General features: G+C 40.8%; 1 protein-coding gene across 1 annotated transcript; it reads right to left on the reverse strand.

The window, feature by feature from the left end:
- Window positions 1-358: 358 nt before the first annotated feature.
- On the reverse strand, window positions 359-26,774 carry kif18b (kinesin family member 18B). The gene is made up of 16 exons (XM_002939237.5): window positions 26,542-26,774; window positions 24,381-24,731; window positions 23,272-23,429; window positions 22,457-22,561; window positions 19,930-20,040; window positions 18,280-18,477; window positions 16,923-17,099; window positions 15,476-15,550; window positions 15,290-15,387; window positions 12,655-12,772; window positions 10,390-10,481; window positions 8,923-9,152; window positions 7,002-7,587; window positions 5,859-5,969; window positions 4,796-4,899; window positions 359-4,099 (listed from the first exon to the last, which is right to left on the reverse strand). The coding sequence occupies exons 2-16, from the start codon at window positions 24,703-24,705 to the stop codon at window positions 3,969-3,971; spliced, it is 2,619 nt and encodes an 872-aa protein (XP_002939283.3). The 5' UTR covers window positions 24,706-24,731; window positions 26,542-26,774; the 3' UTR covers window positions 359-3,968.

Consider the following 26,774-nt stretch of genomic DNA (forward strand, 5'->3'; position numbering starts at 1 on the left):
GTAAAAGATTTGTCCAGGAGCTTGCACAGAGCTTTGCACATTGCAGTGGCGCTTCGTGTCCATGGATTCCATCTATTCACACATTGTGCAACAGAAAGAATGGGATCCAGACATCTATTAATAAGAAAAGAATTGCGTCGGGCACAGAAGGCTCTGTAATGAGTGCAGGGAATCATTACGCTGCGAACACGGCCACAATCATTTTTGTGGCAAAGTTACATGTGAATAACACAAAGATCTGAAGCCCAGGCCAAGCTTCCCGTCGCCGCAAGTTCCCCCAATGGGCAAACATAGGACTCTGAGAAAGCAGCAGCAGTAAAAATAGCAGGAGTTGGGGGGAGAAAGAGGCTAACACAGGTTTTTTCTTAAAAAGTTGGTTTTATTACAAAATCCTACACATCTGTCTTGTGTTAGTGAGTTACACTTGTAAAGGGGGGGGGTGCAAATAATACAGAAATATGTGGGGAACAGCAACTAGCAGAATATAGAAACCACACACACACGCACAGCCCCTTGTGCCCAGCACTTAGTGAGAGAGAAATCACACAGGAGTTATGAGCAGCGGTCTCTTTAGCAGGCAGGACGGTCTCTCTGGCAGCTTCTGGGAAAGCCGGGGGCAACGTGAGGCCACGGGGCATTCGTTTAAGTGACACTCGCAGAAAGAACGCCAACTCATCCCACATGAACTTATTTGTATTGTTGGGCAAAAGAAAAACAACCCAAACACATTGATAAGTAGTTACAGAGACTCAGTAGTGGCTGGGCGGGGCTTTCACCATGAATAACACCACTCTCATTGGACAACGAGATCATGAGACCTGTAGTGGTGGCATTATTGTTGGCGGGTGCATTTCTGGCGTAAAAAGTGACGTAAACAAGAAGAAAATGTTGCATTACGTTGGTCATACACTTGTTTACAGTTCGCTGGGTCGAATTGGACTGGTCTGACTGTTGGCCGGGGGTCTATGGTGTCTGACCAATAGCTTTGAGCCAAACAGCAGCTTTTTAAATATGCCATTTATTTTACGCCTCTTTTTAAATAATCTTTGGCTTAAAATATATTACCCATCTTCATGAATATCCCCCCTTTAAGTCATCTCTCTGGCTCTGGCTATAAAGAAAATGGAGGCCAATGCTGACTGACAGTGGGGCTAATGGCACACTAGCCATGTGCTGTTCCAGCAGCACATGGTTAAGCAGCCTAGAAATGCGTTGTTAAAGTGGACAAAACAGCCGCCCATAGACTGAACATTGTAATTGCCTGACAATCACCAAATGAGCAGCTGTCTGGCAACTGCACTGCTAGTCTACGAGGGGCTGCTATGCGGCCACCTTAACGCTGTTTTTGGGCCATTTAAAATGGCAGAGCACAGCCATTAGCCTAGCCTTAGTTTAGGGTAATTAAACATGGCGTAACTTGGTTACACATCCATTCAAAGTCACTTGGGTGCAGCAGAGGACATTGAGCCCTTGATCCCTTAGAATAGGGATAAAAAAAAAACACCCCTGCTGCCAGGGTTTCTTTAGGAGAAGGGCCCAAAAGGGACACTGGAGTGGGAATTGTATCTCAGTGGGGCCCAGAAAGCCTTAGAGCTGCAATGACTTTACTCCGGTTTGTATCAGTCATGAACACATTCATCTCTTCCCATATTATTCTGCCAAGATGGACTGGAGCGGAACTGATACCCAAAGGAGGATCGAACCTATAGCTGGCTGGGCCTGACAACCCCCCCCCCCCCCCCCTTACCTTTACAATGCACAAGGCCTATGTTAATACATTCATGCAGAGTTTTGACAAGAAAATAGATTGTGGGAAACAAACATAATTAACAACATAAACATATATATAGGAAGATAAAAACACATAGAAAGATATTGTACAGTGTACACCTATAATACATAGCTATGTACAAATGCTAAATCAATAAAAATTAAAACAAATTTGATAAAAATAATTGGTAAAACTATTTAATTGGTAGAAATACATTTATACTTCCCTCTGTTCCCTAAGAATGTCCATTAGAGAATGATACTGCCCGGCGGCCATATGTGTTGGGTAACTAGTGGCCCGGCCGATTTTATATTCAGTTCCCACCGACAGCTAAGGAAGTAGGGCTGTTTTTGTACAACATCTATCAGGCCACCACATACCCCTGCCTTTTTAATCAATATTCCTATAGAAATAGAACTTTTTGATTGGAGGGTGGCGATCAGATGGCTAATGACCCATGCAGTTCCTGCCCTTATGTCATGGATTAGATGTTGTACTATGGATATTTCCAAAGTATAAATCTCTTGTACCAGCGTCTCAACCACAGACACAAACTTTACATTTTTGGCTGATGATGATCCCTTTGGGAGCTACTGCATGTTACTAAGACCATTAGATAGTTACTCTATATTACTGCATTGAGTTTAGATTCGGCTGTTTCCTAGCAACTTCTGCATGAATTAGCGAGCCAATTTAGCACCCCTAAAGCAAACAAAGTCTATGAGAAATAGGTTTGCAATTTACATGATTTACTTAACTTCAAGATATCAGTAGTTTTTACACTGCCAATTAATGATGAAACAACAGCGCCACCTGCTGGCCAGTCCTGTCGACTGGGTTGCCAGAAGAAAAGTTCCCCTGATTAGCAAAGACCAGAGGAACATAAGATGCAGAAAAAGAGCAGAAGAGTTTCCGCTTCTTCTGAAATTTTCCCCAAACTGTCAGACAGATCAGCAAAACTGACCAGCAGGTGGTGCTATTGGGTCTATTTCATTAGGTTAGCAGTGTAAAAGTTACCAATATCTTGAAATCTGGAAAACCTTCATTTGTTCTGAGGGTTTACATTCCCTTTAAAAGGATGCAACTTATAAACTCTGGACCACAAAATGCAGCAATTTTATGGAGATTTTTTTTCTAAAGAATTGAAAAGAGTTCAGATTCGGCCGAATGCTTTGTCTGATTCCCTGAGTTATGGATTCAGTGCATCCCCAAATAGGACTCACTGTCATATGGAGTGATTTCATTATGCAGTCTAAAAAGGATAAGCATTAAGCCTGCTATGGTCAATAAGGGGTAATGGGGGGGTAACGAACGTTGATTTAAACAGAAACATTAAAAATGAGTAAAACTGCAAAAAAGCTCAAAAATAGATAAGTAAACTGGGTGAATTTTTTTTTACCCTTTTTCTCACCCTTTGATAAATAAGCCCTGATTTGTAAGGAACTTTTTTTGTGCCTTCAGATAGAACATTTGCACTGAATAAAAATGAATGAATCCAGTGTCATTTACTTATAGATGGCGCTATAGTACTCGTGGCAACGTGGTACAATATTTTCATTAAAAAATATCTGTACGGATCTACCCCTACACACTTCTCATGGAGAAGAGAAAAATGTTCCTTTCACTGCTGCACGTCCCCTGCAGAATGTAAAGGACACAAGTTGGCGAAAAGCAAAAAAGCATTCTATAAACAGTCAGCTCCTATAAATGAATGGGAGTTTCACAAACTTAGTTCAGATAAAATCACCGCACGTTCTATAACTTCCAATGGGATTTGTGAAAGTTCTAACTTTCACACACTCATACATACGCTTCTACAAATCCCATAGGAATGAATAGAACATAGGTGAGTTTTTCTGTATTAAGCTCTAAACTCACATTTTGCTAAATCTGCCCCTATGTTTCCTTCTTATGCGAGAGAATAACACTGAGATCCCAGTGGGTAGCTGGCAGTTTGGGGCTGAAAGGTTAAAGCCATGTTAAAAATCATAAATAAAAACAATAAAAAGTACTGCAGAAGAGGGATAAAAAGTATACAGCACTGGAGATAATTGCACTGTGTGTGCTGAGATGGTCACCCTGTTGGGCATCAAGCATTGTGGTGCCAACACTTAGGGAAATACAAGCAAAGGGCCAATAAAAACTACTGGGCAGAAGGTATGTGCATATATACATATAAAGCTTTTCCATGTATTCATCATGACTTGGAAACAGTGGAGTACTGTGTGAATCTGGTCACTGGAACAGCAGCCAAGGACCTGCCAAATGCCACCGTCCCTTTACCCGTCTTCTTGCCACTCTGGCCCCGGGGGCTGCTGCAAATGCTCTCTGTGGAACAAGAAACACAGTGCAGGACACGGTCTATTGATATTCCTGTCTCTTCCAAATTGGTTAAACTGGACCCTAGCAACTCCTGAAATTCCAATCTGGAGAGCTGATGAAAAAAAGCTAAATAACGGGAAATAAAATAATAAAGACCTATAGCAATCTGTCTCTAATTATAGTTAGTTTAAAGGTGAACAAGCCTTTAAATGATACTGAAGCTAAAGTTTCATTTTATTACTCCATACAGTTGGTAAAACATAGCCCTGCGTAACACATAGCCCTGCGTAACAGTGTAATATACTGAATGTACAGTGGCCTTTCATATAGAAGGCAGTTAAACAATGGAAACCCTGAGGCTAAAGCCAGAAGTTCAAGTAACTCATGACACAAGACAGAAGCCCCCTCATGCTTTCTGGTGGGGGCCTATGGTTTGTGATAAGTTTTTAATAATTTGCACAGCACAGTTTTCTCGGGGAGTACCAGGGTTATCTCAAAGACCATCTTTACTGGAAGCAGTGTCCTGTTTACTTGAGTTGGAAATGTGCTGATTCCATGGAACCCTCAATGTTCAAATTCATAGAACCATAAAGCAGCTGTAGGTGGGCATTTTGGTGGCTGCAGTTCCCCCAATCAAATCAGGGACTCCAATATACAATTTCTGTTCCATGGGCTTCAACCCCTCCAATCATATCACCATACCTGATATTGTAGGCGGCTGCTGCGATTTTTTCACTGTGCTCATCTGCAGCCTGGCAATGCGACTTTGAGCCAAAGTTCCTTTCCCTGCACGGGACATTGATGAACTGTAACAGAAGGAGAACATCTGAGTAAAAAGAACACATTTTTGCAACCCGGGTTCCATATTCAAAACGTTGTATGCTCACTAGCTGCTTCTATGCAACAGGATACACATATTTGGGTGGACTCTACTTAATAAGCATATACATTAACCAATAACATTATATTCTTTATCACCCACACTGCACTTCTTGGCACCATATTAATTGCTGGAAACCGTTGGGGCATGATGGCTGATGTGCCATTGGCTTACTCTCTGCAGGTGTGTCAGGTAAGTACAGGTATGGGAAATTTTATCCAGAATGCTCGGGACCTAGAGTTTTCTGGATAAGGGGTTTTTCCTTACTTTTGATCTCCATACCATAAGGTTAATTTAAACATTAATTAAGCCAAATAGGATTGTTTTGCCACCAATAAGGGATAATTATATTTTAGATGGGATCAAGTTACTGTTTTATTATTACAGTGAAAAAGCAAAGAAGTTTTAAAAAAATGTAATTATTTGGTTAAAATGGAGTCTAAGGGAAATAGCATTCCTGTAAATTGGAGCTTTCTGAATAATGGATCCCCTACCTGTACTACATTCCCTTTCATGGTAACAAGTGTAACCAGCAATAATGTTATTGTATATGTGAACAATTAGGAATGTTATGACAAAATAAGTGCGCAAAATCAAATTACTTATCAATGTTTAACCCCCTCCACACTAAACTCTTTGATCTTGCCACTTATTTTGCCAGACAACCAGCGGCACAGTGTAGATCAAAGAATAAACCAGAAACAGAATATCTTTGGTGCTGGCAGTCAGAGGTGACAGGCAGGGCAGTAGATTTAACGATCTGTGGCAGGCAAACAGTTAAAAGCAGCTTGTAGTTAGAACTATATCTAAAGATGAAAATGTTTCCATATACCTATTAACATTCCTCAGCCCACTGAGCGACTCCTGACTGTTTATATTGCCTACCTGCTGGAACGCCTTCGCTTGTGCGAATAGGATTTGGCTGCCGATGTCATCTGATTCGCATTCATGTGGTTTACAGAGAGGCCCTTCACGGAGAACACAGCAACATCCGAGCTGGGAAATGCAAACAATTTTGATGTAAACTCTACAATATTATCTACTTTTCCTGCCAATTGCTGTACTAAATTCATTCAGAACCAGCCCAGTATATAAACATGCATTAGACATGTTGGTTCCCCTTTAAGTTGACTGTTAGTATGTTACAGTACGTCTATTCCTAGCAACTTTGCAGTTGCTCTTTAGTTATTTCTTATAGTTTTAATTATTTGCCTTCCTTTTCTGCATCTTACAGCTTTTAAACGGGGGTCACCGGTCTCTTTTTCAAACAACTGCATGGTCGCCAAGGTAAGAAAGACCCTAGCAACCAGATTGCTGCTAACATTCTAAACTGGAAAACTGCTAAACACAAAGCTAAAAAAACAAAAAATTTAAATTGCACATTGTCTCAAAATATCAGTAGCTATGTCATACTAAAAGTCAATGTTAAGATCAACAACGCCTTTAGTGTTTCTTTGAATTGACTAATCTACTTGGAATTGAGAGAAAAAGATCTGTGTCTAAAGCTGCCCATCTCGCAGAGACCACTAAAAATACAGAAGGAATGTGAAGTGCTCAGAGAAGCACTGTGAGCAATTTGCATCAATTCTATTTTGGTTTATATCCCCTTTAATGTAAAGGTTGCCATATACGGGCCAATTGTAGTTGCCGATATCGGTCCCTTAGACCGTTTCGGCAGCTTACAGGGCCGTGTAGGGGCACAAACGACTGGCCTGCCCAAACGACATCTGGCCTGAAATCAGCCCGATATTGATCGTGCAGGTTAAAAAATTTAGTTGGATCGGAGACCGCATCGGCTCGTTGATGCGGTGCCCGAACCGTCTGCGCCTATTACCGGCGTTCTAATTCGATTGCTTGGCCCCAGGGCCAAACGACCGAATTAACCTAAATTCACCAGATATTGCCCACCCGTAGGTGACCACCTTAACAGCATGACTAGAACTGTAGCTTAGAGAAAAGGTTAAAGGAAAGGATGATGCCAGCCCATAGTGAGCCATGCAGAGAGAATCCTGTGCTTTAGGGGCCAACCTTTTTCCAAAAGTGGTGTCGATGTTGTGAATTGGCACATTTTCCCAGCCAGGAAAGTCAGAGGTTCCAAAAGTCACTGTTTTGTCCATCTCTGATACGAAGCAACCCTCCTCCGACAAATCAAATGTAGTATTCATATCCCTTGGTGCCAGGGCTGCTGCAGGGACAGAGGCACAGTTTTGTATGGCAGAGGTTCCCAAGGGCATGCGGCTTTTAGTAACCGTCTGTGACTGTATCTTTGCAGTCTGTTTAGGGGTGCAGAGGGAAGGGGGCTGGGAAGCTATGTCTTTTGCATTACTGGGCAGCAAATTTAAACTGGATCGCAGGGAGACTCTGCATCTGCTGGGGATCGAGGACTTTCTGGGTCTCTTAACTTGGACTTCTGGTGTGCTGGGGACCCCGGCCAATCTGGCTTTGGTCGGAGTGTTTGTGGCCTCTCTTCTTCTCTTCACTGGTACAATTGGGCTTCGGAGTGAGGGACTGTTGTCTGGAAGAATGTCCGCTCTGTAGCGCTTCCCTGGTTTTCTTTTCCTGGCAGGGGGGACTGGGTCTTCAATCACCTCCTCTTTAATATCGAAAACAACATCTACAAGAAACACAGACAAAAATGGCACTGTGAAACACGTGTTCAATCTACTGCCCCCTCTCTACACGGAATATATTATGGCAATTTTATTGAAATGTTTTTCCAAAATTGGCTAATATATCATTGAGGATTTTCACTGGCCTTCTGTTTGATAAAAATAATTACCTTTCAGCCTGATTTATTGGTGTCAGTGAAAGGCACAATCCCAATAATAGGCCCCAGACAGTGATTCAGCAATGACTACCTGATTGTGTAAAGCTGTTAAATAACTTAAAGTTGCAGTACACCTCCTTGTGCAACATTTGTGCAATGAATGGGGCTTGTGCTAAACATTCTTTTTGCCTATTGTTTTAATCAGGCAAATCTATGGTTTTTGTTATTTTTCCCCGTTAAACAGAGCAAACAGAGAAACTGAAGCTACTCCATGCTTGGTACTTGCAAGGTAGATAATTAGATTCCCAGTGCACAGATAATCTCCCTGCAGAACGGATGAACAAAACAGTCACAACAAAGAAAGGGGTTGTACACTGCTTATCAAATGAAATACCTTGCAAGGACCAAACTTCACTTTCCCTGTTTGGCTTAAGAACTAAAAAATATAGAATGTTCCTTATTAAAACAGTAAAAAAGCACGTTCAGCATAAGTCCTATTTATTTCACTCATGTTGAACAAATAGGGGCACTGCTCCTTAAAACATAGCTGGCAGCTCATTTTTTTACAGGGTACGTATCACCTACAGCTAATATGCCCTTACTAATACTTCAGACCCCATGGAATAAGCAGTATAAAGGCATATTCAGAGTGGTGCTTTAAAGCCACTGCAGTTGGACTGATGGGTCGTTGCTGACAGTCTGATTCTACTGATCGCTACAGTGGCAAGTTTTCATTGTTATTGTACATTTAAGAAGCCAGATTTGGTTAAAGTAATTATTTCATACAAAGAAGTCTTTAGAGATCTTAAGAAGAATGGGGCCATTAAAATTTCTTGCAAGGACACATCTGGCCTGCAGACCTCGCCCAGCTAGACAGCGTTGCTCTATATTAGGAGTCTCCAATCTTTTCTACCAGTGAACCACATTCAAATGTAAAGAGTCGGGAAGCAACACAAGCATGAAAAACAAGGGCTGTGATTGGCTAATTGGTAGCCCCTATATAGACTGGCAGCCTACAGGAGGCGCCGTTTAGCAGTACATTGTGTTTTAATACAGTCAAAACCTGCCTCCAAGCCAGGAATTTTGCACAGGAGCCACCTATTGTGTCTTTGTGGAAGACCGGTCCCTTATAACCAAGACTATGCTGTCTTTAAACTTATAAACAAGACAATTAAGCCCCACCTTCAACTAATGGAGTCTGAGGGACCTCTTCTTGTTCCTTGTGGGTTTCCATTTCATGTTCCTCTGTCACCTGTTCCTTTTCAGTCACCTTCTCAGCAGTGGCCTTCTGTCCTCGCAGGGCTAACCCTTCCAGTTGCCTTAGTTCATCCTCTAGCTCTGGAGTGTAAAGGCCGGCAAGCTTCAAAATCTCACACTGCTTCCGCACAAAGTTCAACAGAGAAGTGACCAGCCTGGAACAAAATGATGTTATAGTGAAAGGAATAAAGGCTAAAAAGCTTAGAGATAATAATTGCAGGGTCCAGGTTTCTATGCAAAGTGACAATACAGATCCAACACAATATAGAGTGTTATGTTAATTCCTCATCTCTGCATAAGACATACTTATACTGATATACTGCCCATTTATTAGAAACTTAAAGAGGTTCTGTCATGATTTTTATGGTGTACTTTTATTTCTAAATTACACTGTTTACATAGCAAATAATTCACTCTGCCATTTAACATTTTATTCTTGAACCAACAAATGTATTATTTTTAGCTGTAATATTGGTGTGTAGGAGCCATCTCAGTGCATTGTGCCTCAGTCTGAGCTTTCAGAAGGAGCCAGCGCTGCACATTAGAACTGCTTTCAGCTAACCTATTGTTTCTCCTACTCCCATGTAACTGGAGGAGTCCCAAGCCGGACTTGGATTTCTTACTATTGAGTGCTATTCTGATACCTACTGGGAGCTGCTATCTTGCTCCCTTCCCATTGTTGATCGGCTGCTGGGGGGGGGGGGGGGTATATCACTCCAACTTGCAGCGCAGCAGTAAAGTGTGACTGAAGTTTATCAGAGCACAAGTCACAGTGCTGTGGTACTCTGGGAAATGAAGAGGAGAACTGGAGAAGCTCTATTAACTGATGGGTTTTGAAAACATGTTTTTCCTATGACACTATTCCTTTAAAGGGAAATATGTACAGTTAATATGAATGAATTTTGGTTACAACAGCGCCACCTGCTGGTCAGTTTCTGACCATGATCCAGTGGAGGAAGTTGTCAGGAGAAAAACATTAGAAACATCAGAGAACTTTTCTCACGTCTTTCCCAACCAGAAGGACATCAGCCCAGCCCTCTTTCTTTCTCCTGACAACTTCCTCGACTGGATCATGGTTGGAAACTGACCAGCAGGTGGCACGGTTGTAACAACATTCATTCATATTAACAGTACATATTGTAAATATACATGCTTAGAATAGCACTCTCATCAATTTTTACATTCACTTACTTTAAAGGTTTATTTATGCTTTAAAGGGCAGGGAGGATCTGCTTTTAAGACCAGCAGAATATCGGGACCCCTTTCTCCCAGAGTACTATGCATAATGATACACACCCTTCAAATATTTGTTTCTTGCTTAGACTCACTTTGTAAATGTAATAAAGGTACTGAATTAGCCACTGCAACAAGCACACATCCAGTATCACTTACCTCTCTGCAGCATCATCTTTTAAGGCTTCGTGAAGACACGGATTCTTCTCAAGCTCTTCTCTTCCTAGACTGCAGTTAAGTGGAACTTGGTCCTAAAGTGAGATAAAAGAAAGGCCAAGTGATTCTTTTGGTTAAAAGATCTGGTGACACTGACACACAGCACTTGTACACATAGTCTGGGCTACTATCTTTCTTACAGTGTTACTACTTTGGAATGGTCTAAGATGCTTCCCAGTGTATCACGCAACTAAATATATAGCCACCACGGCTATACAGCTTGCTTGTAGGGCCTGCATCTTATTCTGTGCAGATCCTAGCTGGGTCACCTGACTAGAAGCTTTACTGTTTAAGGCACAATACCACATTGCAAAACTTGTGAAGATGACAAGTGTGTGACCTTGTGTAACCCTAAAGGGGCCTCCTGATGAACAAATCAGGGCACTTTATCGAGCAAACAGGCTCAGAAACAGATGCTTCATACATCCGAGAGGAAGGAAAACATCCAGGAGATAAGCTCATGGGAATAAACCTGACATAACTTGCTACCAAGTCAATAGATTCCACAAAAATGAAGCCATCAATGTCAGTTTCTCTATGTAAAAACAATAAGGAGTGAATACAAAACATGGGGCTGATTTATTGCATGCATAAAGAAAGCCTTGGCCAAGTGGAATCAGCACCATAGCTGTAAAAGGTATATTCTGTGAGCACAACTGGACATCCAGGAAATCTGGTATATTCTTCCCTTTACATTGTTATCTTAAGCAAAAGGTAATTTTGTTCATATTTATCATAAATAACAATGCAGAACAATCAGTCTATCAAACAGGTAGATACAGATATATTATACCGAGGACTAAAAGGATTTATTTGCTGCAGCACTCCACCCATGCCCACAGCTAGGCTTCCCAATATCACCTTTAATGATGGATGCAAAAGGTCTGAGCTGCTCAGGTGGCTTGACTCAAAACCAAGGCCAAAAGCACCTTTAACTTATTTTTCGTTAAACAAATGGTGAATTTCAGGGCTTTGCTTAGTACATGGCAGAAAGATGGACTTGCATGTCTACGTGACTGGGAGATGCCATATTGCTTTCGAATATTAGGAGTATTGCTGCATAGATACAAAAAAGCTCTTTCTGTGGTTGTAAAGAGTTTACTTGTATGGGCTGTGGCAGTTAAATTGGCAGCTCCAGTACAGTATTTGCTAATGCAGGAAAGGAAATATTGTTCTTAGACCAATATAGGCCTGTGACACGGAATGTACATGGAATAGCACTCTGTTTATAGACTGGGTGTATTTACTTGTCAGTATTCAAACTGCCAGCAAACGAGTAATGAAAAATAGGCAAAAAGCAGCTCACACGAGGAGGCAAAGATTACCCAAAGTAATATGGATACCAACCATAAATTATTCGCTATTTGGAGCTGTAAGTTTCTCCTGTTGTTCCTACTCTCTTTCATATTCTGTATCAATCCCTGGCCCCTTGGCAAAGCCCTGTGTAGAACCCTATGGTACAGTCCTGCAACGGGTCAGGTACCCATAGAATAATCGCAGAGCAGTGGGGTTTCGGGCAGAAAGTCCCCGTTTTTCTGACTGTGCGGGCAGTAGGTGGGTAACTGGATAAGGTGTGGGAGTGTTCCCTCCCCCTCTCCACTGTGGATACCGCAAGATTTTTTCCCTTAACCTACTGATTTGACTCTGGAGTGACATCCTGTATTTGGTGACGTCACTTCCAGGTTTGTGGGTCCTGGGTCGGACGGTAAGTTACCTATTTGCAGTCAGGGTCAGATAGTGGGACACACACACACATTAGATTCCCATTTAGGGGCAGATTTATCAAAATGTGAGATTAGCACTCTCCATAGAAAAAATCACCCACTTTCTATTCATTGTTATAGGATTTTTAGAAGCATATTTATCTATGGGTGAAAGTTAAAATAAATAAGCTTCTAAAAAGGACTGAATAGAAAGTAGGCAAATTTTTCTATGCTGAGCTCTAACAATAAAACTGAACTGAATTGGTTGATACAAGAGTTATCTGGCCACAGTTATAGCAATACTGCAGCTTGAAAGAGAATAGTACAGGTAAAAAGATGAGTATACGTATAGGGCTGCCATCTAAAGGGCTGTACAGTTACTTTATTGTGGAAAAATCATGTATATGGAAAGGTTTGCACTTCTTTTCTTTAGCATCAGACAGCACAGCTTGGAGAATATGATCATCAAAAACCCATTATTAAAACAAAACTATTATTCATTTACCCATTTCCTGGGGTTCATCTCGGCTGGCTTGTGATCCTGACTCTGGCAAGACGACGTGCTAAGTAGGAGGGCCCCGGACCCTTGTTCCGGACTTCCCAGGTCAGAGTGTTCTTCCCGCCTGTGGCACAACATCAAACAAAAGAGAGTTGAAGGCGACAGTGTATTTTCCCTTTAAAGCCATTATTATTTGGAGAACTGTAAATACACAGCAATGCGCTGTTGGGCATAATAGAATGGTTTGTAAAGTGTTTCATAAAGTGGAAAAGCCCCTAGAGCATCACTATAAGACTAATGTTGGCAGCAGGGAGAATAGTTGCCCCATCCCATGCTAATGGCATCCATTAAACAATAAAACAGTATTGTATTTGCCAAACGAGCAAATCTTTCCACTGATATGCCCACCTTGGGGGGCGATATTGTGCCAGGGCCAAACAGCTGCATTACAGGGGATATGAAAAGTCAGAGCGAGGACCTCATCAATGAGCCGGTGCGGTCCCCGATCTGACACAAAAATCAAGCCTGCCAGATGTAGATCAGGGAGGGCCCCATACACAGGCCAATAAGTGGCCGAGATGGTCTAAAGGACCCAAATTGGCAGCTTAAATCTGCTTGTGTATGGCTACCTTAACATATAGAAAGGACTCTTTGTGTGGCACTGTCTGGGATGGGGCAAAACAAATCAGTTGCTCCCAGAAGGCACGCAATAATCTCACACATTCATTCAACCAACAGTAAAGCCCCAGCAGGCACAATGGAGCGTGTGGATAATAATAGAAAGAAACATCAAATAAATGGGAATGGCCGGACTTGGCAGTGTGTATACAAGACGAGCATGAAAGGAGGAGGCACACATATTGCTCAGCTGGGATTTCTTTTTCCGTGTGGTAAATACAACAATAATAAAAGGAAAAAAAAAATACAAACTGAAATGAAACTTAAAGAACAAAGCCTAACATTGAGGACCCTCTCCCCTTCCCCCATATATATATATATTTTTTTTACTTCGTGCAGAGCCGACCTTAATGGCGAGAAATAAAAGAGAAAAACACACAAAGCTAAAAGGAGAGAATATTTCCTATGCCCTGCAGCAGGCCGAGCACATGTAACGCATTTGAGTTAAACTGTTCCAGACTCCCCGGGCAGGCGGCTGCTGTCACTGTGAGCCGCAACGTGTTGGGAGAGCGGCGGAATGGCCGGCACGGAGCAAAGGGCAGTGTTTAAAGTAGCGATTGGCGCGGCGCAGAGCAGACACTTGTTTGCTTGTCTGTCAGCAGCGGCTGTTCACAAGTCATTAGATTTACAGGTGTTGCTTAAATATTTATTATATATATACTCTGAGGTCAGTAACCCCCTATTTTAAATCTGGAAAGAGTCCAAAAAGGAAGCCAAATAATTTAAAAACTATTAAAAAAAAATGAAGACCAATTGAAAAGTTGCTAAGAATTGCCCATTCTATAACATACTAAAGGTTAAAGGGGTTGTTCACTTTTAAGTTAAGAATGCCAAGTAAGAAACATGGAAGTCAGTTGAATAACCTATGCATTACAATTACAAGATTAATGCCTGGTTCCTTTTTGTATTCACAGAATGCCTTCTGTCACAGCCCTATAATTTACATTGTGACATAATAAATAAATCCAAGCCAATAAGCCACAGTTTCTTCCAAACGTAATGCAGATGTGTGAGCTGAGGAACATAAAAGGAGTCAGGTGGGGATTTTGCTTACGTGCAACTAATTTTCCCTGTTGCTTCAAAGCGCTATCGCCACCTCATTCCTCACATACAAGGCAAACATATATATATGTTTAATATAAGGCCAACAGAAGTTGTGCAGAGAATGTTTAGCCTTTTGTTTTTTAAAAAGGGAATTTATCAGTTACCTGTACCTCACTCTGTAAGAATATTGCATGAACAGAGGAATTATTTTGACCCCCTCACCCTCTATACTGAATTACTGATGTTTTAAGCTTGAAAGCACAAGTAGAACAACGTGTAGGAAGGAGCTGTCAGTGCCCCAGAAGCTTAGAATTCATCTTGCACCTGAAAATGAAATGAAGGATTCCCTTCTGCTCTCAAAGTAGTTCTCCATCAGGAGGGAGTTTGTTTACACTTAGCTCATGTTCCCTATAGACAAAGTAGCGAGACTGAAAAACCCGCAATCATTTTTCTGAGAAAAAGCAAGGACCCTTAAAGCCCACCCACAGTACTTGCATATCATTTACAGTGGAACCACTGTGGGAATAAGTTAATGTTTGCTATATTTCAGTTAATGTTAACAAATGAATCACTAAGTTCTTTGTGGAAGAAACATTATGCCCTTGGCTGCTCCTTTATTAAAGAGTGGTCCCACAAACTAAGGTGCTATTTTCAGATAGCCATGGTCCATACATATTCAACCACCAGGAAGCGCTGAGTAATTTTGTTTTTTTCTTTTTTGTACTGCCAAACAGAGCCTTTTGTAGGCTGCCAGTACACATAAGGGCTACCAAATAGCCAATCACAGCCCTTATCCTAGTGTTGCTCCCCAACTCTTTTTACATTTAAATGTGGCCCATGGGTCGAAAAGTTTGGGGACCCCTGTCATACAGCAATGTTTCTCAATTCCAGATAACGCATAGGTAAAGAACCAGGGTACCTAGGGGATGTCTTGTCTTGCAGACTGTTGTCGGAGGTGTCATCATCAGGCTGCTCTTTCATTTCATAGAAACGAAGCTTTTCTCTCAACTCTGCCACCTGTTTAATGAACCATCAACACAGCAGGTTAGACAGGCCCATTCTCTGTAATGCAACCTCTCATATAAGCTATGGCCCAAGTACTTACCTCAGCCTTCAGCTCCTCACACACAGCTGCGTATTTACTAATGTGGCAATCCAGGTTGATCACATTGCTCTTCATCTGAAAGAGAAAAGACAGGAATCAAAATACAGAGCCACAGTACCTTTAGGATATGGCCTGTGCATACACTGTTTCTTTAGTACACTTACCCTAAACCAGAGCATTCTGAGTACTGGGTTCATGGATTATATTTATCTTTATTATAACAACCATAAGCAACTGATTATACTTTAAACGTTCAGGTTGTGTCTGCAGTGGAGTCACGTAATGCCAAAGCCAGACCAAGCCGGCTGGGCGCACTAGGCAACCTGGCACTGCTCCAGTGCCTGCTCCCCCCACCCCCCTGCAGCGTCACACACGTGATCTTTTGTGCACACATGGTGAAGCTGCGGGGGGTGGCAGAGCACGCAGTGGAGCGGTAATGACAAGCCGCAGCAAGGCACAACAGTGTCCAGACTAGAGTCGGGCAAAGGAAAAGGTATGTGCCTAGTGCCCCCCCCCATGGTTGCACCCTAGACACGCGTCTCTCCTGCCTACCCCTAGTTCCACCTGGTGTGATGCGCAATTATAGAAGTAGAATCCTTTTATCATTGCATCTTCTTGGGTGTCTTCCTGAACTTGCTGTGCTTATTTATTAGATTGCACATGTGCACTTGCCCATTACAACCAATCAACAGTTACGTTTGATGTTTGATGAGTCTACAGTTAGAAAATGAAAGCAAAGATTTGAATGGTTGCCATATGGGCAACTGTAGCTGTGCTATTTAGCACCGATGTTTATAAATAAGCAAGGGTGCAGTGCAAAGAAAGAAATACCCACGCAAAGTATAACAAGCAAAAAAAAAAAAACCACAAGGCAAAGTATTTAAACCAAGGTTTCCACACCACAGAGGCACAACACCACCCCTTTTTGAAACAGAATTTATTCACGCTTAGTAGCACAGAACTATATAAACACATTAACACATCTGGTAATATTCAGCTAAGCCTTTAAATCAAACAGAAAAAGTGTAACAGCAGTACAATATTTTGTTAAAGGGCCATTATACTGATCAGTGATGGATTCTAAAGCCAGAAAGTCATGATTGAATAATGTCAAGCAAGCGTATGACAATCTTTAGCGATAATTTGTGCACTGGAAAGCACTGTTTTATTGGATTTGTATAATTAATAACACCTTGCCATGCATTTGTACAAACATTTATAGAAAATAATAAAGCTAAAGTAATGCTTATTTATAGGGCAAAATGATCTCTTTAAACAAGAACCATATCCCAACTTGAGCCATAAAACAGGAATTTGCCATTGAGCTAAAAGTCCTAAAAATATCCCCCCTCAACTTGGTAATTGACTGTAACAAGTAAAGCTGCGCGGCTCAGTAAAGTTGTGAATACTGTGAATAAAATGACATTGGGGAGTCTGAGGAACTTACCGAGAGCTTTATTTCTTTTGCACGGTTGGCGTACTTTAGAGTGTTGTAGGTGTCATCATAGCTTAGAGCAGATGGACTGATGGCAGCAATCATGACAGTCCGACAGTTTCCACCAATGGAGTCTTTTAAAAGCCTGGTCAGCTTGCTGTCTCGATACGGGATATGAGCCTTCTTACTCTGCACAGCATCAGAGAAAGTAATTAGGAATGAAAGGATTTTTTAACATGAGTACAGTCAAATGTGTTTTCTGTAATTATAAATATACTAATTTGGTTAGTTAGTATAGTTGAGGGGTTTAAACCATTGTTATCTCTAGGGCAATCAGCTTGTATATATGAGTTCATCAAGCAATCTTCTGTGTGGTAAACATCGTCCCGGAACTATAACCTTGGTAACATGCTGGCAGCCACATGGATACCATTCAGTATGGTGGGAGGTAAGGGTTAGGAGGGCAGAAGACAGACAGACAGACACACTAGCTGTGATGATTGTAGCTGCTGAAATACCAAACTGAAAAGCTGCTGAACAAAAAGCTAAGTAGCTAAAAAAAAATGGAAAAAATTAACACTAAGTGCAAAATGTCTTAAAATTTCTATGTCTACATCATACTAAAACTACTCCATTAATAGGCTGGCATTCTGGCACTTAAATTTTGTTGCAGCTGACACCCCTATGATCTTTAGGAACGCTTAGAAAATGATATGTGTACACCTTACTCAGTGGGATTCTGGGTATATGAGATATAGGCTGAAGCACACAGAGTGCATCCAGATTCTATTTAAAAAAAAAAAAAAAAAAGCCATAACTTCCCTGCTCTCACCGACTGTAATACAAACGGTCTATTGCATTTTCAGACAGTCTGCATTAAAGCAGAGTGGGGCAGTAAGGGGTGCTTTTCCAGTTTAAATAAACCGGAGTAGAAAATTCTTAGCCTTCGGCCTTAGACTGTGTTATAAAATGATAAAGGAACACAAATTTCTGCTTTTTGGGAAAAGGGGGAAAAAGTGATGCAACGTTAGTCTACAGGATAAGGAAAATAAAGGGATTTAGGAAATGAGAGGTTTAAGTGCATCAAAGTTTCCAACAAATGTTATTCCCATAGAAGACTACAATGAAGGGACGGAATTGCTAAATACAAAGTGAGACATCGCTACACAAAACAGAAACATCTGCTACAATCATGGTTGGGATTGCTCTGTTGAAAAATGCCCTGAAATGTTTCGTTATTGTGAATCCTATAATGTAAACAAAGCCGGTCTGTATCATGTGCTGCTCGGAGCACTCAGAGCTGAATTCTGGTGGGAACCCAAAGCATAACATTTTCACAAAGCTTTCTGGTATTGAAGAGATACCTTACCTTTGCATCAGCTAACGCATTGATGACATTGATGAGGGCTAGCAAGGAACGGTTGATGTTGGCACCTTCTCGAAGGCGCTCGCCTTTAGCGTTTGTGGTGGAAGCTCGTTCTGAGCCGGCCAGATCAATAAGGCTCATTTTGGCTACCCGGACATCCTGAGATATACTGACAGTGCGATCTTGCTGCTTCACGTAGATCTATACAGAGACACAAAGAAAGTAAAAACTTTAGTAGAATGTGGGTAGGTGTGATTAACCTAAAGCCTTTGCAACAGCAGCACATCTGCCATGTCTGGTGCTTAGATTTAACATTAGTCCATTCTTTTTACTAGGGTTGCTCAGATTTGTAAAGTGAACCTGTCACCCAGACATAATAAGCTGTATAAAAGCCCTTTTAAGTTAAACATGAAACCCAAATTCCTTTTTTAATTAACACATCCATAACCATTATAAAGGCATTTAAAAATCCCAGCATCGATAATATATTGCCTGTCCTGCCTCAATGCCTTAGGCATAGAGGTGGGGAAGACAATTTCTTTCACTTTCCATTCAGCACTCCCTTTCTCCCTCCCTTCTCTCCACCTTATTGTGTAGCCAGTGCATAGGCATGATCATCAAGATTTTGGGGTGCTACAAAGCTTGCCTTAATAACAGTGTCCACAAAATGGTGCCTGCCTGCTGGCTGTGATTGTGTAAATCCAAGACTTAAGGAAACAAGATTATTATTATTTATATAATGTAAGTGGAGTTCATTTTGCTTGACAAATACAATAGAATATCTGCCTCTATCTTAGGAATATGAAATATTCGGTTCTGTTCAGCTGACAGCTTTAACGGACAGCAATTACGAAATACGAAATATATTCAGTGCTCCAACAGGTGATTTGTATGCACTGGATGCTTTCAGTGACAATGAAAAAAAGATAAAAATCAGTTCCCATAACCAAGGAACAATTATTTCTTGGCGTTTAGTTTTCTGGAAATGCTGATATGAGGGAACATATAGCTCTTTATTAAGGGGCAGATTTATCAACATGTGAGATTAGAGCTCATCCCAGAAAAATTCACCCACTTTCTAGTTAATCCTAAGGGATTTTTGAAAGTGTATTTATCAATGGGTTCAAAGTTGGAGTTGACCATTTGATAAATACGCTTCTAAAATTCCCATAGCAACGGACAAAAAGTGGTTGAATATTTCTGTCGTGAGCTCTAATCTCATATTTAAGTATACAAAAATGTTCTGTATCAATGAAATTCAATATTTGGGTTGAATTTTCAGGAATACCTTAAACCAGTGATCCCCAACCAGTGGCTTGTGAGCAACATGTTGCTCACTGACCCCTTGGATGTTGCTCCCATTGGCCTCAAAGCAGGTGCTAATTTTTGGATTTCTGGTTAGGAAGCAAGTTTTGGTTCCATAAAAACCCAATGTAATTGCCAAACAGAGCTTTCTGTAGGCTTCCGGTCAACATAGGGGCTACCAAATAGCCAATAATAGCGCTTATTGGCACCTCCAGGAACTTTTTTTATGCTTGTGTTGCTCCCCAACACTTTTTCCATTTGACTGTGGCTCACGGGTATAAAAGGTTGGGGACCCCTGCCTTAAACAGACAGCAGGACCCTGGAGAAAATGTAGCACAAATCACCTACCTGGAACACAGCATGTGAGTGTGAAGACGATGCATTGGCGTCTGTGGGATGCTGAGTCCGATTAAGGTTGCCACTGGCCAGCATTTGCAGCAACTGATCCGCAGACTTGGGCTGGAGAGATGGGAAAATATATAGTTATAGGGGCTGCTTTCAGATAGTATGTAATTAATCTACAACAACCATCATCCCTCCAGCCTTTGAGTGTCACAATTATGCCGGTCAGAAAGGAAAATAAAGGTTTTTATTCAAAGCTACATTAAAAAATCAACTTCCCCATATGCCCTATGTGTTGTGTGTCTTCATAATTCTAAGCAACTTTAAATTTTTGGGTCAACATACCCTTTAATTATTGGCTAAATCTGTAGCACAGGCTACGGATATTTACAAGGTGCACAACCAATAGGAGACTTCTTAGAAAAAACACAAAAACATACAAATGGGATCAAATCTTAAAGCAACAGTTTACCCTTCTTTTGATAAAGGAAAAACTCAAATTAAGATGCTAAAATACATAGAAAAACATGACAATATCCTAAGGACATATATGGCTACATAACAAATACAACAAATTATGTGGTGTATATACACATTCTCTAAAGCTTAAAGTGGAGAATCAAATGTATACAAAAACTTTAGCGAAAGTGTATATAAAAACATCTCTATAATATATTATGCACTTCTTAATAAAATCATCCAGTTTACATACAATTACATAAAAAAAAAAAAAAAACAATTAAGGAAAGAATCACAGAGTGGTAAAAGACAGGGAATTATCGGTCTTAGAACTAAAACATATGTAGACCCAGGGGGAAAAAACAGTTGGTTGTAGAATTTTTAAAATAATGATGTAAAAAGTCAAATGGATACAAGAATATATACTTTTGCCAGGCAATTTTTCCCTCTAAATCAATGTTATGCACAAATAAAACATTTTATTTTAGACGCAGTCTCTTAAGATAACTAGTTTCATGACATACTCTCTAAACAGGTGGCCACAGGGTGGGATATAGAAAGTTTCCTCTGCTATTTGCTTTCAAAAAGCCTTTGTAGCTGTTTATCTGACCAGAACAAATCCCATTAGCCAGATAACAAAGTGTGACTTATGTATTCAGTGCTGTGGATAAACTGACATCAAATATAGTAATTTGAAGCAGATGAGAGCTAGGGAATAACAGTGTGACATATGTTTTTAAATAAAAACCTTAAGCAACAAATTATGTTCCCAGCTTTGGCAACAAATAGGTTCCACACCTCGGAGGCAAAGAACTGGATAGTCGGGTCAACCAGACCAATCAATGCTATTCGTGCTGATGGCGCTCTGACTCTTTATGTAAGTCTGCTTACTAGCCTCAACTGCCATACAGAAAACTGAAAAGAAAGAGCTAATCTGCTTCCAAGCTCTTATACAGTCTTTAGTCTTTGTCTGATAAATGCAGTTGTACACTGAGCATGAATGGAAGGCTGCCTGTCTGAAAAAAGAAAGACTTTTGAAGGCCCGTGTCCACCTTTGCATTTAAAATTTGGCAAGTGTCCCCTTAGATTGTAAGGCTTAGAACAAGAAGTTCCTCCTAGAGGGACCAGGTCCACTTTTCTCTGAGCAATGAGTGAGTTTTTTCTTTGGGGGGGGGGGGGAGGTCACCCCTAAGATCTGAGGTGCATTCCTTTACATTCTCCTGCAAGCCTTTCACCGTTACTTCTTTGTATGCAGCAGCAGGCCATAATTTATTAAGGTCACACATATTCATTTTGCTTTGAACTGTAAAGTTTACTATAGATCAGTGATCCCCTAACCAGCGTGGCTCGTGAGCAACATGTTACTGGTTGTGGCTGGGTTTGGGGGGGCTGGCTGGGGGGGTTGTGGCTGGGGTTGGGGGGGCTGGGGTTGTTGGGGTTGTTGTTGGGGTTGTTGGGGGGGGTGGGGGGGCCACCAATATTTATTATTTATTTTTTATTTATATACCGTCAAATACCGTGATACCGATATAATTTTGAAAAATACCGTGATATAAATTTTTGGTCATACCGCCCAGCTCTACTCTGCAATAGATAATACTTCTTAAAGGGTAAAAACTACTGAAATACAAGGGGGGATATTTATTAGTGCATAAGCCAACATCACCAGTGATGTTGCCCATAGCAACCAATCAGCAATTAGAATTGAATAGTCATCTACAAATCAGGAAACAAAAGAAAAGATCTGATATGGGAATCACCACCAGTGATGTTGGCTTACACACTATAATAAATATGCCCCCAAATGTATAATTATTGGGGTATACTGAAACCTCAACCAGCTGCAAATTATCTAACAAACCTACAGCAAAAAATAAACAAGTTTATTGTTCCCGTTTTCCCAGCACTCAGATTCAGTTCCAAAAAAAAAAAATAATTTGGCCTAGATTCATTGAATCCTTTATGTAATCTATATATTCATGGGAACAGGATACTGCAAGCAACAAAATGATTACACTGTAGCAAAATATTGCTAAAAATTCTAAATATTAGTACAAAAGCTGAAAACATGTACCTGATGGAATGACAGACCCTGTACAACTACACCCTTCTGTGGATCCTCCCGGATTGCTAGAGATCCTCTTGGCTCCAGCAGGTCCTGTATCTGTTCATTATACACCTAGGCAGCCAGGAAATATGGGTAGAAAAACCATTCCAGTTAACAAAAGGAAAAAAAACATCTAAAAGGAGGAATTAAAATGATACTATTTGTACTCAATGGTGAAAATGTTATTAATAAATCTACTATGTGTGTAATTGACAAGGTGACAATGCAGGTCAACATACCATACAGCAACTTGTATCCATTTTAACTCTGCAACTTTTTTAGATAAAATCCAGAAAAACTTATACGAATCACTTCTAATTATGATCCGTGGGAAGTATTGAACATGGATTTAAAAATAATCTGTAAATACAGGCAACAGTGGTGCCACTCCATGGCTTGTTTGTTTATTATGGGACGTGATCTGAGAGCACTGAGCCACCAAGACTTTCCCCAGACAAAGTGATAGAGACACAATCAATTGCAGACAAACTGCCAGGCTTAGCATAAGCCTTATGCATCTGACTTTTACTCTTTTAGGCCATAACATATGTTATTAATTTACATTTATCACAAACTGTTTGGGCCTATACATGTGAATAGAGACATCAATGCAGTACAGAAAGTCTTTCCCAAGACCTATAATTTCATGTACATGGCATCTAAAACCCTGTATCTTGATAAAACACACTGATAGCCATACTCTGTGCATAATACTTAACCTTTATTAAATGATAACTCCCTTGGTATAATATTGCGCCAAAGGGAAACTGTACAGCACTCACCTCTAGGTAGGAGATAAGAACCTCGCATGACTTCTCCTCTTTAATTGCCTCAATCCTTCTGTACAGCTCAACCATAGTAAGGTACATAACACCAGGGTCAGCTTCACTGCCCAGCATTGTGTGGGTCTTCCCAGCACCTGTAGCTCCATAGGCAAACACTATATTTAAAGGGAAAAGAAGGACTAAAGTTAAACCAGCAAGGTAATAGTACACATTCTGATAACGCCATAGAGCAGGCACCATCCATGTCCAGATTTGCAGTTTATTTAGAGGAAATGTTGGGGGCCTCTGTGTACTTGAAATGCCACAGCCAATTTTGTCCAGGCTAGGCAGCACCTTCAATATACATACAAGACAACCAACCTAAATCAGCTCAAATACTCTCTGCACCTTAAGGTCCCCATACACGGTAAGATCCACTCGCTTGGCAAGATCGCCAAGCGAGCGGATCTTCCCCCGATATCCCTGCCTACGGGTGGGCGATATCGGGGAGCTTGAAGTTAAAAAAAAAATAATCCGATCGTTAGGCCCTGGGGCCAAACGACCGGATTATGTAGGCGGCAATGGGGCAGTCGGTTCGGGGACCGCATCAACGAGCCGATGCGGCCCCGATCCGACTGAATCTTTTAACCTGGCCGATCGACATCTGGCCAATTTCAGGCCAGATATCAGTCGGCCAGCCCGCTCGTTTCTGCCCCTACACGGGCAGATAAGCTGCCGAGTCGGTCCCAGGTTCAGCTCCAGTGCACCTTTCCTGTAGTTTCTCTTCTTCCTAAACTTTTTCATCTCTCCCTCTGGCTGGCCCCTCCTCTCATTACAGCCATTCATTTCCAATGAAAAGGATTAGCAACACCAGTAAATTTATGGCAGAGGTTGTTTTTCTTAATAATAAATAACTGTTTAATCTGATGAACCAACCACCAGAAAGTAAGCCAGCGGCACAAGCAATATAGCAACCAGATATAAAGATGAATCCCTGACAAACAAATGGGCATTTTTTTTTTTTTTTTTACATTTGAGAGGCAAGAGTCAGATATTACAGCTGGATATTGGGCAAGTACCACTGATGCTTTAATACTTGTCGGATTAAAAAAAAACAATGTTGGTACCAGAGCAGTTGTATCCATTTAGGACGCCATCCAGGATCTCCTTTGTTGTATGCTCAAACACATCCTGCTGTCTGGAATTTTCCCCGAAAATGCGATCAAAAATAAACTTCATGTCCTTTCCTTTGCGCTTGGGCCCATCATTCCCCCTTAGGCTGGAGAACACTCCAGTTGTCTCTGGCTCATCTGGGTCAAATACCAGCATATTGTGATCCACAACTTGCACCACCGCGTGATGGTTTCCTTCTTGTTCACGTTGATTTGGCGGTCGCACCCGGACCACCACTGATACATTGCCTTCCTCTGTAGATGAAGCCGTCATTGTCATGGTTACTGCAGAGAAGATATGCTTTCCTGAAAAATGGGGAATATAAGAATGTTGATTTAAAAAATATTTGCCATCAAAAGGTAAAACACTTGTAAAATAATGGTGACTTGTAGCTTATAACCCTGTTGCCTGTACATAAGGCAGATTGCACAGCATGCCACACATTTATCCTGTGAAGCAATATGTGAAAGTCATGGTGACCTATCTTTATAAAATAGGCAAAAAATTAATTACTCTGATGTTATTTACTACACATGTGCTATCAGCTGCCATAAATATAACAAAGAGCAAGTGTCATATAAACACCTGCAAAAAAATAACGTTTTTCTGAACATAACAGGAAGTTTAAAAAATAAAAATGTACGGTTGCTTAGCGCCCTTGGTATTATGGCACCACGTTGCCCCACATTTAATTAGCTTTAATTTCAATTATTATCAGGCATAGATTAAGAATTGTTTTAAATTACCTTGCTAGTTTTTAGAGCATTCTGTGTAACAGATCCTTAACCTCTATAATATTTAAGTAATAAATAATCAATTGTTGACACATCCAACTACACATCATTTTTAAATTTCTATGGCTGCAGCATAATCAAAGTGCTGTACAAATAAATGCCACTGCCTATTCTGACACTTTCTAGATATAATTGTGCTGTGTTCAGCACTGCTTATACAGGTATGGGATCCCTTATCCGGAAACCCATTATCCAGAAAGTTACGAATTATGGAAAGGCCATCTCCCATAGACTCCATTATAAGCAAATAATTCTAATTTTTAAAAATGATTCCCTTTTTCTCTGTAATAATAAAACAGTACCTTGTACTTGATCCCAACTAAGATATAATTACCCCTTATTGGGGCAGAACAGCCCTATTGGGTTTATTTCATGGTTAAATGATTCCCTTTTCTCTGTAATAATAAAACAGTACCTGTACTTGATCCCAACTAAGATATAATTACCCCTTATTGGGGGCAGAACAGCCCTATTGGGTTTATTTAATGGTTAAATGATTCCCTTTTCTCTGTAATAATAAAACAGTACCTGTACTTGATCCCAACTAAGATATAATTAATCCTTATTGGGGGCAGAACAGCCCTATTGGGTTTATTTAATGGTTAAATGATTCCCTTTTTCTCTGTAATAATAAAACAGTACCTGTACTTGATCCCAACTAAGATATAATTACCCCTTATTGGGGCAGAACAGCCCTATTGGGTTTATTTAATGGTTAAATGATTCCCTTTTCTCTGTAATAATAAAACAGTACCTGTACTTGATCCCAACTAAGATATAATTACCCCTTATTGGGGGCAGAATAATCCTATTGGGTTTATTTAATGGTTAAATGATTCCCTTTTCTCTGTAATAATAAAACAGTACCTGTACTTGATCCCAACTAAGATATAATTACCCCTTATTGGAGGCAAAACAAGCCTATTGGGTTTATTCAATATATAAAAATGGTTTTTACAGATTTAAGTTATGGAGATCCAAATTACAGAAAGACCCCTTATCCGGAAAACCCCAGGTCCCGAGCATTCTGGATAACAGGTCCCATACCTGTACAACCTCCCATAGTAAATAGTTGCTGCACTGTGCAGCTGTACGTACATATACCCTATTCTCTGACCAAGAAGGTGTAGTTAGCCAGCAGCAGAATCATTTCAGTGTTTTATTCACAATAAACCATGAATGTACACAGTCTGGATAGATAAAACAGAATAGACAGAGAGGAAAAAAGATAGAGATACAGAGAGAGAGAGACGTGTTCCTGACAGGTCAGATCCCCGGGCAGGGAAGACACCCCAGCATAGCTCAATATCACATTACATACCAGGAGAAGAAGGGGCCGTTTCTGAGGGGAATGACGTTATTCGCGTAGCATTACTAACATATCGATGTTATTATCAGCTGATATTATCGAACCCTTTCAATGGTCCGTGTCTGCCTTTTCCAAACACTTCCGCCAGCCTAAGTTCAAAACACGCGGGCCTTTCTCAGCAGAGATTGTGATTGGATGGTTCGGCGTCATTCAGATTTCTGGAGGAAATGATGTCAGCGGAGGCG

The sequence above is a fragment of the Xenopus tropicalis genome, chromosome 7 (genome assembly GCF_000004195.4).
Source record: "Xenopus tropicalis strain Nigerian chromosome 7, UCB_Xtro_10.0, whole genome shotgun sequence".
NCBI classification, from domain to species: domain Eukaryota; kingdom Metazoa; phylum Chordata; class Amphibia; order Anura; family Pipidae; genus Xenopus; species Xenopus tropicalis.